The following is a 16,332-nucleotide window of genomic DNA, read 5'->3' as shown; positions in this document are numbered from 1 at the left end:
GCATAGTTCCATCTTATTTTTATTCCATCGACCTTAAATTATATTTATTACCTTGGTCCCATTTTCCTTTTGGCAGTCATAGCATAACCACTCGGCATAAGAGTTAATGCCAAAACAAATCCTAAAAGCCATCTAATCCAAATCACCACCTAAAACGGACAATCTCATCTGTGTTAATGCTTGGAATTCAAGATGCAGTCAGTGTCATATCCTTTGTCAGCACTGGGTCTTGAAACTGATGGCATGTTTTAACAGAAGGCTTGGTTTGTAAACTGATAGGTAAGATATACCTACCAAATCTGGTACTACGGAAAAGTGCTCTCTGGTCAGTATTCAGTCTCCTGGGCTAATGAGGGATCCCATTACAAAGGGAAACTCAGTTCTCTGCAAAATTTGGAAGTGAGCTGTAACTGGGTCAGAGTGAGCAGGTTTTTCCAGTTTTATGTGTGACTTGACAAAAAGTGGCTGCAGAAGAGAATGTCAGTATTATCACCCGTAATCCACGACAGCCACGTGTTCCACCAAACAACTTCTGGCCTGATTAGGAAGCAAACAATGAAAGGGAATGGCCTCAGAGTACCAGGAAGAGAGATATGCCTCAAAACAAGATAACAGGCAGGAGCACCCCCAACCTGAGAGAGAGGGTGCAGACTAAAGACCAGCATGCTCCTTTCTCCCTACATGATTTGTAGAGAAGTCCCCCCAAAGGCTTCTCACTAGTGCAGAAGAAGAAACGTTGGCACTGGGCATGTTGGGAAAATGTCAACAGAATGATCTGTACTACCCTGGACATGATGGTAGCTATTTCTATAAATACTGTTGGGTTTTTTTTTTTTTTTCTTTCTGCCACTGAACTCCCATGAGGGCTGTTGGTATCACTGGCTAAGTTGCTAAGGAAAAGGGGTATTTGCTGTAGCACACGCCATCCAGTCTGGTGTAACTGGTGAGTTCCAGGCACGTGGTAGACCATATCTCAAAAGAGGGAGAAAAGGTTCCTGATAATGACACCTAAGGCTGTGTCCTCTGACCTCCACGCAAATGAACACACACCTATACAGTTACAATTACATACACCTACACATACCTATGAGCCCCCATGCACGTGCGCGCGCGCGCGCGCGCGCGCACACACACACACACACACACACACACACCGAGGAAGCTTTGGAGTATATAAGCAACTTCAGCCATACCTGTGGCTTCTCATCAGAGCCTTTCTCAAAGAGCCTCAAGGAAATCTGGGAACAAAAAGCCCTTCACCCCATTTGCACTTGGAGAAGATGCTTCAATTGAACCACATTCTTCACTGAGAGCTCATGGAAGTCATTTTCTTTCTGGCCAGAAGATGTTTATAGAGTAAAAGAAAACTACAGGGACTGTGGACAGATCAAAGTCTGCCACGTGGTAAGGACAGGATGGGAACTGCAATCATAAACATTTGGATTGCATTAGAGAACAGGCCATTAATTGTATAAAAGGTTTTCCCAGAGGCCAACAGCCTAAAAAGAAGGCACAAGGCACAAGGGAATGTTTTCTCCTGCTAAACTCTTACTTAATCTCAAGACTTTATCTATGACACCAGAGGTACAGACAATGTCCCACCCCTGCCACCACACACACACACACACACACACACACACACACACACATATCAAGCCATTCTCCAGCAGTCATCAGCCAGATGTATTCCTCAGGTCTGACATCTCACAGGACTCATGTTAACACTTAACTCACATTTACCTATTAATTATAAAAGGGGTAGATCAATAGTTCTCAACCTTGTACATCATGATCCATTGGTGGGGTGGGGAGGGTCAAACAATATCTGATATCCTACATATCAGATATTTACATTATGGTCCATAGCAGTAATAAAGTTATAGTCATGGAGCAACAACAAAACTAAATTTACGTCTCATCTCAATAAAAAAAATTAATATGCAAAATAAATAAATAAATGTATGGCTGGGATTACCACAACGTGAAGAATTGTGTTAAAGGGTCACAGCTTTTGAAAGGTTGAGAGCCATTGATACAGATAAATAAGGCATGGTGTGTGGGAAGAGGCATCCTATCTTCTAGCAGTCTGAGCACTTTTTCAACCTGCTCCTTCAGAAATATTTATAGAGGCACTGGTATATAGAGATGATCAGTTATTAGCTCAGTCTTCCACCCCTCTCCCCTTCATGGAAGATGATGGGAACAAGGTGAAGCTGAAAGTTCCAAGCTCATAATCCTGGCTTGGTCTTTCCAATGGTAGCCCAGGATGTAAAGCTATCTCAGAACCTTCTGAACAGTAACAGATAAACAGAGACTTGCCTGTCAAGCGATTCGGAACTATGTTCCCAGGAACTAGGGCCAAAACCAAGTATTAGAATAAAAGATACACCCAGCACTCCTGAGTCTTAGATGTATGAGGACTTTAAGAGCTGTGTGTCAGGAAACAAGGGCAGAGAGCAAATACATATTATATCCCATCCATGTAGATACATATACATGCATACATACAGATCACAGGTCTGGTAACCTCAGGCTTTGGAGATTCAGGAACCTAGATGAAAGGATTATCTGAAAGTGTCTGAGCTTTTGCAAAATGAAAACAGACAAGCAAACTATCCAGAAGGGAAAATATATGTAGTGTGACTTTTTCTTGGTATTCTAAATCTAATGACCCAAAAATGAAACCCCAGGACAAGTCGAATATCACAGAGATGTGAAGCGTGTGGCTCTTAGAGGATTCGGATTTTTGTTCATCTCTTGCTGTCCATAGGAGACACTCAAATGATATTTTGAGTTTTTAAAAACTCAATTGAGGTTTTAATTTTCTAAATTTCAATTTTTAAAAACCAACGGAGTTTTGCAAAACATGTTTTACTAGGGGAAAGAAACGTGTCTTACCTAAGTTAACAAACTCTTACAGTAGGAAAGGCAACGCTGTGAAACGTACCTGGATTGTACTAGATCAACCCTCAGTGCAGACGAAAATGAATGGAGCTAAACTATTGAAACTGAGTAAAGACTTGCTCCTTTTGAGAGTTTATGCCAAATGGTTCAAACCAAAGAAAACAGAACCCAATTTCTGGCATTAGAGTGAGACTGACCAGTTTTATCTAGATAAACTGGCATTGCCTGACATACATTCTCATTGTTACCCCCTTCGACCACCTATGACATTTCTGGGGTGACTGTGAAACTCAATAAAGGATCCCAAGCCCTAAGTTTCCTTAACAATAACAAAACCCCAGAGACTTCCAAAGGAGACTCAGGGCTAGCCTTAATATTAACATACTGCAAGCCTAGCGGGGCGGTGGTGGCACACGCCTTTAATCCCAGCACTTGAGAGGCAGAGGCAGGCAGATTTCTGAGTTCAAGGCCAGCCTAGTCTACAGAGGGAGTTCCAGGACAGCCAGGGCTACACAGGAAACCCTGTCTCAAACAAACAAACAAACAAACAAACAAACAAACAAACATACTGCATGCCTTCAGTGTATAGTATACTCTTTTTAAAAAAAATTATTTACTGGTATGAATTTTTCTTGTCTGCATGTATGTCTGTGTACCCCATTCTTACTTGGTGTCCAGAGGCCAGAAGAAAGCATCAGAGCCCTGGCCCTAACGTTGGAGGTGATTATGAGCCACCATGTGGATGCTGGCAATGGAACCTGTGTCTCAGGAAGAGCAGCCTGTGTTGGTAGCTGCTGAGCCATCTCCCTAGCCAACATGCTCTTCTTGTTATACATTCACTCAGAGCAATTATTGGGATTTTGGGGTGCTAGGGATTGAACCTAGGTCCCGATTAACATGTCAGGTAAGAGCTCTATCACAGAGCTCTGCCCTAGCTGTATGTAGGTTTTATTAACTTTTTAGTGGACCTCAAAAATAAGTATTTTGAAAAATTATTTATGTATGTGTATGAGCCTGCTTTCTTAAAGAACCCAGGACCTGAGCCGGGCGGTGGTGGCACACACCTTTAATCCCAGCACTTGAAGGCAGAGGCAGGCAGATTTCTGAGTTCAAGGCCAGCCTGGTCTACAGAGGGAGTTCCAGGACAGCCAGGGCTACACAGGAAACCCTGTCTCGGAAAAAAAAAACAAAAAACAAAAAACAGGACCAACTGTCCACCTGTGGCATTATCTCAGGTGGGCAAGGTTCTCTCTTACCAATCATTAATCCAGAAGATGCTGGCACAGACTTGCCTTCAAATAACTTATTGGAGATATTTTCTCCTTGGAGGCTCCTCTTCCTAGATGACTCTAGCTTGTGTCAAATTCACACACACACACACCTAATTCAGACACACAGTTAATGACCATTCCATGATACTTCATACTACAATTCAGAGAAAACAAAATAAACAAACACCCAATGTTAGCTCTTCTAGATTAAATGGATGAGGACATTCCATGTCTTCAAAATGACATTGTCAATATTGGCTGATCTTCTCCTATCTGCCAGTATTTTCTGAGAGCAATAAAGGTTCAAAATCCTAAACATGACAAGAATGTATCACTAAGTAAATCCACCTTGTATCTTTGTTCATAGGCTTAGGGGATTAAACCAATGAAAGCCAGCACCTGTATTCTCACAAACCTAGAGGATGAGGTGGCCTAAGACATACAAGTAATAAGCACACTAATTATGCTTGATACAACCTTAGAATAAATCCTGTGGACATGTCCAAATCCATCCAAGAATTCATACTTCTTTCACACACATATTTTCTCCAGCTGCCAATCGGTTTTCACTTTCAAGTGAACATGTGATAGTATTGGCCTGTTTAAAACCAGAATTCCCATCCGTGGTGAATGGGATCCGTGGTGGATGGGTTGAAAGCTGTCCTCTCTTAATTTTGATTGGTACAGTAGGCACACAGCCGGGGCTCCAGTACACTAACCTAAATCCCAGACCCACTAAAGGGAGCAAGAAACTAACCTAGAGACAGCACGAAAGCCAGAACTCATTGACAGCCATGCAGTTCATAGAATAAAAATCCAGCCCAGAGCTCTGAGATTTCCAGCAAATATTGATTACCGTGAGAATCATGACTGATTTAGAAGTGAGATGAGTTCCTAATCGCCTGCTGAGTTCAAACCATTGTTTTCTCTTCTACTCTTTAGACACGTGGACAGTCCTTGTTAGGAAGAATACATTTGTCTTCCTATCCGTGGTTCTAGATGAGTTTGGCTAAGTAGCAAACTGTAAACCCAGGAGCTCTGTATTACAATGTCTGGCTTCTCTGTCATTCGAGGGCACATGTTTAATTTTTTCACTTAAAGCATCCACATTAATCATGCCCACAGGCACCGCATCCTCTTCTCAGCAAAGTGACAGTGCACGTGGTCACGCTGATGTCACCTGCCAGGTAACGGGGAAGCAGCCAGGAACTCATCTGGGACATGCACTCAGTGACTGGTGGGGAAACATGGCTTCTAGTTGGCTTCCTTCCTGCAAGCTGCACAGAGGAGGCGGGGCTCGAATCCACAAAGTGGACGGGAAGGCACCAAGGCGCTCAATAAGATCACTTGAGATCTAACATCGGACCAAGGTCAGTCGTGTCTCGCTCATCTCCTCGCCTTCCTGTGGGTTCCTGCGCCGACCTGGGCTACAGGAAGCCAGCCACAGAAGGCCTTGATGCAGAAAGCTCAGGGCGGAACATGCAGAGCGAGTTCTGTGCCCTTATAAAGAACCCCTGTTGCTGAAAGCTCCCTCCACCCCCAGCAGGGGCGGGGATCTGCAAGGGATCCAGATCCCTAGGCCCCCGGAAGTCGAAAGGGCCCTTTATACACCCTACTAAGAGCCTAGAACTACCAGGCCACTGCGGTCTTGACTGATTACGGTCAAAATATCCAAGGAGCTGGCAAGCATGCATACGCAAAGACAGGCACCCAGGGCCACGCGTGACTGTCTAAGATGTGTAGTGACCGTCAGTCGATTTCCAAAGAGCTGATTTAGAGGTCTAAGCTCGGCAACCTAGATCTGATGGCCTCAATTTTTCTGCCTCCCATCTCCCCGCCCCTGCAATCGGTCCCCAGCCAGAGACAGAAAGGCTTTTTTCGGATTGCAAGTTGCCCAAGGTCCTCCGGGCCTAGGGCGCGCTCCAGGCTCCTCAATGCCCTGAGACCAGGTGTGCAGCACCCGGATACCAACCCTGCACCCGTACCTTTCCCGATCACTTCCAGCAGTTCCTTTTCCTCCTGGGTCAGCTCGCCTTTCTTTATGTGACCCATCGTTCCCGCCAGCTTGACGCTTATTCTATTTCTTTGGAAAGGTTTTTTTTTAAAAAAAAAAACGAAAGACTTGTGTGCGTCGTGGAAGACCGTCACAGCAAGGCAACTCGAGGCCGGAGCAGCAGTCCAGTGAAGTGGCAAGTCGCTAGGGTCTCAAGGCTGGGGGCTGGCGGGTGCGGCGAGCTTGAGCGAGCCGGGCTGGCGCTCTCCACAAGTCCCGCCCCCGCGCCTCAATGGCCAGGTCGGGAGGAGGAGCTGCAAGAGGCAGCAAGCGACTCCAATTGGAGCAACCTACGAGGTCCAAACCAAAAGGAGACATTTGGAAGGGGGTTCAATACATCTTCTAGGTTTCCTATTCCCATGATAACCTATTAAGAAGTACAGGGACACAGGTTTCCTTGAATTCTAAGGATAGAAGTTCTCTGCCTGGTAGTGACTTCTGTGGGCACGTGCGGAGGCATTGGGATGCAGCTAGACCTGCTGCACTGCCCCTAAGAGTAGCGCGGTTCGGGCGAGGGGCGGGGATAGGGCGGGGCCGGGGCAGGAGGCGGAGCTACGCCGGGTTCTGTGTGTCTGTGTCAATGTGTCTGTCCTTCACTCCTCCATTGTCTGCCTCAGCCACTGCCGCCGCCACTGCTGCTGCAGGATCCGCCGCAGCCACCAGTCTCGCGCGTCGTCGCTCCCTCCTTGGACAGGTAAGAGGTGATCAGGTGGGGCGGCGGGAGCCTGAGGGTTGAGCGAGCAGTGACCGCCTCCGAGCCAAGGGCTCCCACCGGGCTGGAGCTGGCGTGGAGGAAGCATGTGCCACCTGGGGCGGTTGCCTTCCTCTTCTTAGAGGAGCCCCCGCGCCGCGCCATCATCCATGCACGTACGGTGTAATAGTGCCTCTGGAGCGAGACCTAGACCTCGCTAAGTTTGTCCGCCCCAAGAGCTCCGGGGACCGCGGGCCGGCCGTAAGCCGGCCACGCGGTGAAAGTGGCGGGTGCACATGGTCTCGTGCGTGGCGATCCCCGGGGAGGCCCACTGCCGGGAGGTGAGGGGAACACCCCATGACCAGCGACATTGGGAGAGGCTCGGAGAAGGTAAATTTCTTTTTGCAAACCTAGCCCTCCCCAGTACTTGTCTGTCATCCCTTGGCCTCTGTGGAAGCCATGGAACCTGGACCTGTGGTGTTCGCTAAGGATATTTAGAAGCGACTTACAACTGCACTGATACTTTGTTAGGGTGTCGGGGTCTTTTTTGCTCTGAGAGAGCTGCCTGCCTTTATAACTCAGGTTTGGGGATTTATGGAACTAGGGAGGGGAGGCTGGAGAGGGCGGGGATTAAATTGGTGTTGCTGTCTATATATAGCCTTAGATTAGCTTCTTAATCCAGCCTTCATTCAACTCTGGTGTGGGTCCTGGAGCGTCCACCGTAGGTAGATAAGAGGTGAATATCGTGTATACCTTTCTGTGCCTCCTATGCAAGCTACGCTGACGAAAATATTCAATCATTCCTCCAAGATGCTTATCTGTAGCGTTCTACAGCGTCAATCACTGCTTCTTCAGAAATGACTGTTTAGTTTTGCTGTTGTTTCTCAACAGACTGACATTGATGTTTCCGTTAAAACACAATTGTGCTAGGAGAAATACTTGAATAATTTTGTAGGTAGTTTTTATTAAGTAGCCCCAGGATCGCTCTTTCATTCCACGGTGCCAAGAATGATGTGAAATGCCTTTTCCTGTGGCCCCTCTACCTCATTTTGCTCAAAGCGCGTACTAGCACTTCAGAGACCCACGGGTGACGTTCCCTATCTCTTATCTTTAACCAAAATCTTTTCTAAACTCCCGCTGCCCATCCCCCAACAGCCACAGACAGACAGGAGCTTCAGCTTGGGGAGGGAGGAGCAGATAGATTCTCCCATGAAAATGGTTGGTAATTATTCATCTCAATATATAACAAAGAAACTTTTGTTTGATGATGCTTTAAAAATGATGTAGCTGTTCAAACAAGCAGTAGGGCTTGTGAGAGTGACCAGTGTTGTGTAACACAAAATGCTACCGCCACAGCAATTAATGTGCCAGAGGTAGTAGCCACAGACCTAAGAAAATGCCTGAGAGTAACCTCGCCATGTGACTACACATCATTTCATTAGATGCAGAGACAGAATTGGGTACTTAACTGCCAGGATTTCCATCTCTGGTGCCAAATCTGGGCCATGGTTACTTGAAGGTCACACCTGTTTGTCTCCCTGGGGTTGTCAGTTCCTTGACCAATGGAAACATTAGGTTGTGTTTTAAGCACCTGGTGGGTATTTAGTCTTCTGAATGCATGGCTTTAATTTAGAGTTGATGATATTTAAGGACAAAGGAAAACATCCACCTAGAAGTGCAGATAAATCTTATGTTCAGTTTGAATTTTGGAACCAGATACCTAATGGAGAGTGTTCAGAAGGGTTTCAATCGTAGCATAAATATTTAATGTCAAAATTAGATTAGCTAATGAGCTTATTGAAATGTGTTCTCATTAAAGAACTCTATTGATAATGAAATAACTATTCATTTTGACTATCTAATCTGTCCCAGATAGTCTGCCAGATGCTGTGCATAGGATTATTTTAACCATTGTCACTATATGCCAGGAATCAGACAGTATTATCTTCATTTATGAAATTATGAACAGAAACTAAAGGAGGTTAATTTGTCCACAGCCCCACAGTTGGAAAGTATGGAATCTGGAATTAGATCCTTTCTGATCTGTCTGTAAAAACCTTTCTCGGGGTATGGTGGTACACACCTCTAATCTCAGTATTCTGGAAGCAGAGGCAAGCAAATCTTTCTACAGAGCTGCTAGACAGGGCTATGCTACATAGTAAAACCCTGTCTCAGAGATTAAAAATAAATAAAAACACAGTCAAACTGAATGGGGAGAAAAAGAAATAAAAAGGAAGACCATGACTGTTCCTATGAAGGCTGGAGGAGAAAGTGTATTAGATATCTGGGAGAGTCCAGAGTGGACGTGACCCAGAGCCTTGTAAGGAGAGGGCAGAGAGGAGAACCAGGTACAGCAGCCAAGAGGGCAAAAGACACAGGTAACCAACATGGCTGGATTATATAGGGAAGAACCTCTGAGGGAAGGGCAGCCCAGCCCTTGCACTGGAGAGCTCACGTAGATGTCAGGGGATGCCAGTCAAACCCTGTATCAGGTAAGGACCTAGGGATGCTGGGAGAACCGTGGCCACTAGGTTGGCTTTGGTATGTCGAATAACCCATTCAGCTATTTGTCACAGGATTTGAGACTTGGCTTAGCACACAACTTTAGTCTCCTCGCTCTTCTTCCTGTGCTTGGCGCTAAGTGGGGAAGGACACATCCTTGTGCCTGGCTGGTCTATATGATGTGTATGTGAGCCAACATGCCATAGGTGCAAGCCTCCTTCCTCCTTGTTCCCTGGGCCCTTCTCCTTTACCCCCAGCCTTCTTGAGATGGATATTTGTAGTTTATGTGTCTATTTCCATGGGTTTTTTTTTTCTTTTGAAAAAAAAAAAGAAACCATATTAACATACTATTACATAATGGGAATATATATATATAATATGTATATACACACACATATGATAGTCTCCCCTGTTTCTGTCCTCATCCTTAAACTCTTTTAGAAACCACTACTCTCTGAAATGTCATGTGTATCCTATGACCTCATTTTCTACTACCTGTTTCCTTGGCATCTGCCATGGAGTCCTCTTCCCACCTGGCTATTTCAAGGAACTCTCAGTTGGGTAAACACCAAACACAATCACCCTTTCACTGGCCACTGAGTAAGGCTCCAACCTGTGGTCCCAGCAGGCATTTCCAGTCAGCCAGCTCCTCCCACTCTCTGCCCTAAGGTCGCCATAGACTGCTTCCCTAACCTACCAGTAATTTCCACCCTTTGTTCCTCTTTTTTTCTCTTCCTGGAATTCTCTGCCTTTCCTGGCCACCCATTCTCCCCTCCTCCATTGTTTGGAATTAGCTCTTCTTTCAAGATAACTACTTTTCTCCAGCTTGCATGGGTATCTTTGACCTTGTCCCATGAAGGGCATACAGACCCTCAGACAGTTGCAGGGATATACAGTCTTTGCACAGGCAAGGAACGGACAGATGACATGGCTGTTGGTACCATTATGGCAACCTCTAAATTATCTATATTATGGAAACCAGCCAATCCCCCTCAGATCAGCCTTCAATTTAACACCATTGTTTCTGGGTCTACATTCCTTGTGAATTCTTTTTGTTTGTTTGTTTGTTTTTCAAGACAGAGTTTCTCTGTGTAGCCCTGGCTGTCCTGGAACTTGCTCTGTAGACCAGGCTGGCCTTGAACTCAGAAATCAGCCAGCCTCTGCCTCCCGAGTGCCAGGATTAAAGGCGAGCACCACCACTGCCTGGCTCCTTGGGAATTCTGTCACACTCTATTAAGATTTTAAATTGTTTGGACCTCCTTTTCTTCTTGACTACAAACTCATAGGGTGAACACTCTCTCTGTGCTTCTGAAGATACAGGTCCATATCTTGCAATTAGTAGGGATTCACTACATGCTGAGTTGAATTCATTGGATCTCTAAGTTATTTTAGGTGGATTTGTTTTCCTAGTTGACTAATCCATCCTCCGAGCAGTGTGAAATGATGTGGCACTAAACACACATCGCCATAACCAAGGGCAAGAAGTCTTGAGACATTTGACGTCTCTGAGCTTCTTGACACTCCAGGACTACCAGCTAAGGAAAAAAAAAAAAAAAAAAAGAGCTGTAGTACGAGTGGTCCACCTGCCCTGCACCACACAGAGAAACCCTGTCTCGAAAAACCAAAAAAAAAAAAAAAAAAAAAAAAAAAAAAAAAAAAAAAAAAAAAAAAAAAAAACTTCTCACAAGTTTAGCATGCCATTCTTGGTTTCCACTTTCAAGGCCCTGGTCTTTCACTGTCTGCTTAAGGTAGAACTTTTCAGGGTTCTTGACAACTAGTTTTGAGTGTTTTCTCTGACAGGGAGATTGGTTTTTCCTCCCTTGGTATTTGAATTCCTTGGAAACTAGGTACGTTTCTTGATTGCCTGGAAATTTAATGCTATTAAGCAATTTTAACTTTTTAAACTGAAGTAGTATGCTTCTATTTTCAAAGATCCTTTATCATTCAGAATGGCATTCTGAACTGCTTAGGAAGAAAATGGTGTTCGGTTTGCTGTGATATATCTGCGACTTTAGAGTATGGGACTAAGTGGGAACACAAAACAGACAAGACTGTGTTGTTATTGGTTGAAGCTATCTGACAACTTCATTGAGTACCCTTCTTACTTTTGAAGATGTTCGAAAATTTTGCAATTTTAAAAAAGACATTGGGAAGTATTAAAGTCTCTAAGATATTACCTCCCACGCAACATAAGAACGTGATATGAGTCCTTGGTGTTTAGGATGCGCAGTTATTCACTGGAGGGCTAAAACAGTCACATCTAACTTGGCAGAGGACTAAACTCATCACATGTTTTAACTTTTTAACACAACTATAAGAAGCGGGTGTTACTCTTGCTTCACGGGTTTACAGATATCTTGCTGGCAGTCAGTTGCTGTCCCTTTCGAAACTGTCAAAGTTATTTGCAGACAAATCTAAAGAAAGACACACATCTAGTTTATCTGAGAAAAATCAAGATGTGAACCCAGTAGAGATACTGATTTTTGTTCTTCGTCTTCTAAGCCAACTAAGAACTCATTCCCAAAAAAGGCCTGGCAGAAGCATTGGGAGCTGTCAGCTTTGCTAACTGTTCAGTGCACTATCAGCACTGCTAGGAGAAACTGATTAATTCAGGAAAGTTTGGATCTGGGTCAGGACAGGCCTAGGTTCTTACCCTTTGCTTAACTGAGTGCTTCCATGGACACCTGCTTCCTGATTCTTTCAACTTTATAGCTTGTGTTTCTTTATGTTGACAATTTTCCTGCTCATTCACAATCATGGAGCACTGAATTAGATCTCCTGTATTGTCAAAAAATTTTTTTCTCTTTTGTACTATTGAATATTATTTTAACATCACTTTTGTAACTTTGAGGGATTTTTAGAAAGCATTTTTATTAACATAGAATCTACCAATGCGAACAAGCTGCATCCAGTTGCACTTCTCATTCTTAGCTCTCTCTGGAGTCTGTTTATTGGGGACAGATCTCCTCAGCAAGTGTCTTTTAGGAGGTTAGGTGCCAAGTGGAATGATTTGGCCTGTTCTAAATTTGGCATGTGTTGAGTAAAGAGTGCCAGAAATGCTCAGATAGTCCTATTTGTAAGCTTCTCCTTTGAAAATCAAACTGGAGGTGGATTACTGAATGGCCATTCTGTATTCAGTGCCAAAGATACGGGACTGTCATTATTCTTTGCTGATTTTCAGTCTTAGCTCTTTTCTTTGATTTTTTTTTTTTGTTGTTGTTTATTTGTTTAAGTCAGGAATAGAGAAATATATGATAGAGATAAGAATAGTGCCCCACTTTAATATCAAGGAAAGAGTAGCCATTTAGTTACTTCTAATTATTTTAATTCTATAAAAATATTTAATGGCAATAGGATAATCAGCTTGTATAAGGAGAATATTGCAGTTTCCTCTTCTTTCCAACTTATTTTTATGTTAGAAGAGAACTTTTTTGTTTCTTTGTTCATTCATTTGGTTGGCTAGTTTTTTTGAGACAGAGTGTTTATGTAGCCCTGGCTATCCTGGAACTCACAATGTAGAACCAGGCTGGCCTGGAATTCACAAAGATCTACCTGCCTCTGCTGCATTTAAAGGAGTGTACCCACCACACCCATTCTAGGCCAGGGCTATTTTAGAAGACAGTTGTTACTGTTGTTACAGTAACAGTTATAGTTGTTACTGTTGTTTAGGAAATCTGAAGAAAAGCCCTGGGGAAGGGCCACAAGGCATACCACTGTCCTGACTACTGTGGCATTGACAGTTTTTTGGTGTTCTACTGCCCTCCTGTCTTCACATTTGGTTATACAAAAAGATGTTAACGCTTTAATCTGTAAAGTTTCCTAGAACTGTGATGCTGTGATGATATCTAAGGGGGGAAAAAGTATGGTCTATGTTTTCCTCAGATTACAAGCTAATAAGATGGGGCTTTTATGAACAGGAAAGAGACAAGAGAACTGAAGTTTAACGGTGCCAAGGGAACCGCCGGCTTGAGGACAAGGCTGTCTCATAATAGGTTTGGAAGGATGGAGATCGTTTCCATTCAATTTGAGTCTCTTTCAGGAAATAGTTGAAAATTAGGTCCCAAACATTACAGAAATCATAGAGCCATAAATTTCCCAATATCTGAATGTCCCTAAGAGGTAATATAGTTAGGTCCTTTCCCTAAAGATACATGGACATTTTCCTTCATAAAAGTTTACAGAGAACTGTTTGCCATTTTTGATAGTAATGTGCTAATTCAATATGCCCAAGGGCTGGCATACTTTAATATTTACATTCTACTCTGCTTAACTCTAAAGTCTATGGGGCCAATAATGACAACGCTTCTTCCAGGAATCATATAAATATCTTTCTAAGATCTTGTGACCTCTAGGCTCTTCGGCCAGTATTCTGATGGACAGTGCACTTGTGCCATCTGTGTAGGCTCCAGAGCGACAAGAATCTTTCTGCTATATCACCAATGCTAACATGACATATGACCCTCCAAGCTTTATCTGAGGGTTCCTCGAGAGCCTAGGTTTAGGATTAGAGTTTTCAAAGTATTCCATTCCTTCTACATGTTAACCTCGAGTTAAAAAGTTACAAAGAAAAAACAATCCCTCACAATTATTCAAACATCAGCCCAGATATTGCCTAAGTGAAGGATACAGAGTATTTTAATGCATTAGTTGCCACCAGGGCCTCTGCTCTGCTAAAATGATTATAATTTAGTAAATAGAACCAAAGCTACACCTGCTGATAAGCCAGCACCAGGAAACTTGTCTGCTCTGGTCCTTCTGTGTTCCCCCAGACCTGGCATATTAGGTAAACAAGTGCATGATTTCCCACATAGCTGAACCACATTAAAGTCAGAGGTAGGGAATGCGTGGGTATCAATCAGTAATAGAGCTCCTGCCTGCAAGGGCAAGGCCCTGGCTTCTATCCCTAACACTACTAAGGAAAGAAAAAGGTGTTTGAAACAATTTGTAAGACTGTATGAGTTTGGATATTTTGTTGTTGATATGTATTGGGCACGGGAGAGATGAATCTGTAGTTAAGACAGAGTGCCATTGTGAAGGATGTCCGGCTCAGTTCCCAACACCCTAATCGTGGCTACAACCGCCGGTGATTCCAGTTCCAGTGGGTCCATCATCCTCATATGACCTCCATGGATACCAGGCACACTTGTGGTGTACATACATATTTCATGTATGCAAAACCGCCACACACATCAAATTTAAAAAGTTTAAAAAAAAAAGAAATTTAAGATATGTGTTTGTTTCCTTTAGATTTGAGTTCATTGCCTGGTGAAATTGGTGACTACGGTACCTTGTCACTGGTGTGCTGTGCCCTGTGTCCACTGAATGCTAGTCTGAGCCTTGGCGCTTCTGCCTAGCCTGTGCTTTCATTGTCTAAAGTGTATGCATGGGTGTGTGTGTGTGTGTGTGTGTTTAGCCTTCAACTAAAGCTCCTTCTGCTAGGCAGGCTTGGGCAGGTTCTCGTCCCAGATGCTAGGGTAAGAGTTTCGAGGTTGAAAGAAGTAATAACTGAGCAAAGGTTTGGATTCATGCCACCACCATCTTTGACCTTCCTGGAGGTTCATTACCATGATGTTGAAATTTCCTCCTCCTGATTAGAGCAGTTTTCTGCAACAATTCTATTTCCCTCCTTCAGTTAAAGCCCTGCCAGTAGTGGAATCAGGACTCTCACTGGGCTAGCTCAACCTCTAACTCTGAGGCACAAACATGCCCGTCAGTTTTGTGTTTCTAGGCATTTCTGAGTTGATATCTGGTACTTGACATTCTATTCTTTGCTGATTGTCATCTCCTGGTTTTTCTCAACTCCGAATGCCTTTGTTGTGCAATCTGTAAGCTTCATACATCTAAGTGGAGCAGAGATCTTGTATTAAAGTCATTTTCCACCTGGGTGTGGTGGTATAAACCTTATAAATCCCAGCATTCCAGAGGCAGAGACAGGTTTTTTTTTTAAAGCCATCCGGTTTGACATGGTGAATTTCAGACAAGCCAGAGAGATTTATGTGGAGTCTCATAGGCAAGGGCAAATGGTGAGGTAGCTGTTTAACTTAACAAAGTGGACCTGGTCACCAAGTTCTCTCAGCATCCCTTAGTCCTTCAAGTTACATGGTAAGGATAGCATGCCCTTCCCTATATAATCCAGCTGTTTGGGGCTATGCCTCAGGCTTTTGAGTCAAGCTACCCTTCTTGGTCAGTGGTCCCTCTCTTCACCAGCCACTCTTATCACAGCTGAGTCATGTTTACACTGGACTCCCAGACTTCCCTGCCTCTTAACTATGCTCTCCCTTTTATCTATAATAGACTTTCGTTCCATCATACCTTGGAGCAGTCATGTTCTTTTCCTTTTTTGTTTGTTTCTGTATTTTCTTTTTACCATTCAATAGAGAGGTCAGGGGAAGCCTGTCTCAAAAATAAATAAATAAATAAATAAAATTATCATCTTTCTCAAGAATGGAAGTTAGGTGGGGAAGAACAGTTGCTCAGCAAGCATAGAATCGCAAGCACCTACATTAAAAATAGCTGAGTATGGTTGCCTCTGCCTGTAACCCCAGAACCTGAGAGCAGAGATCCTGAGAGCTTACTGACCAACCAACCAATCTAGCTGAACTGGCAAGCCTCTGTTTCAGTGAGAGATGCTATCTCAAGACAGCACTGCAGACAGCAATGGAGAAAGACATCTGCAGCCTGCTCTGGGCCCCACATACACAAGTGCCTGCAACACACAGACACACACACCCAGTTCCCCTCTATTCAAGTGCAAGACCTGCTCAGCTATCTAACCAGGAAGTAACGCTTTTCTAAAGAAACAAACATTGAAAGTGATTACCAGAGCCGGGCGTGGTGGCGCACGCCTTTAATCCCAGCACTCGGGAGGCAGAGGCAGGCGGATTTCTGAGTTCGAGGCCAGCCTGGTCTAC

The 16,332-nt window shown here is 43.9% G+C and overlaps 2 protein-coding genes across 2 annotated transcripts in view; one reads left to right on the top strand and one right to left on the bottom strand.

Annotated features, from left to right (window-relative positions):
- Window positions 1–6,462, bottom strand: part of Ankmy2 (ankyrin repeat and MYND domain containing 2) — a 38,170-nt gene extending 31,708 nt beyond the window's left edge. Inside the window, exon 1 of the mRNA XM_021178934.2 lies at window positions 6,161–6,462. Within this exon, the coding sequence (XP_021034593.1) occupies window positions 6,161–6,227 (67 nt within the window). The 5' untranslated portion in view covers window positions 6,228–6,462. The remainder of the gene's footprint in view (window positions 1–6,160) is intronic.
- Window positions 6,463–6,790: 328 nt separating this feature from the next.
- The window catches only part of Bzw2 (basic leucine zipper and W2 domains 2), a 59,541-nt gene continuing 49,999 nt past the window's right edge, over window positions 6,791–16,332 (top strand). The window contains exon 1 of the mRNA XM_021178745.2: window positions 6,791–6,922. The gene's annotated coding sequence lies outside the window, so the exon portion shown is untranslated. The remainder of the gene's footprint in view (window positions 6,923–16,332) is intronic.

The sequence above is a fragment of the Mus caroli genome, chromosome 12 (assembly GCF_900094665.2).
Source record: "Mus caroli chromosome 12, CAROLI_EIJ_v1.1, whole genome shotgun sequence".
NCBI classification, from domain to species: domain Eukaryota; kingdom Metazoa; phylum Chordata; class Mammalia; order Rodentia; family Muridae; genus Mus; species Mus caroli.
Note: the sequence above shows the minus strand (reverse complement) of the source record. Positions and strands in the feature narration are given on the sequence as shown.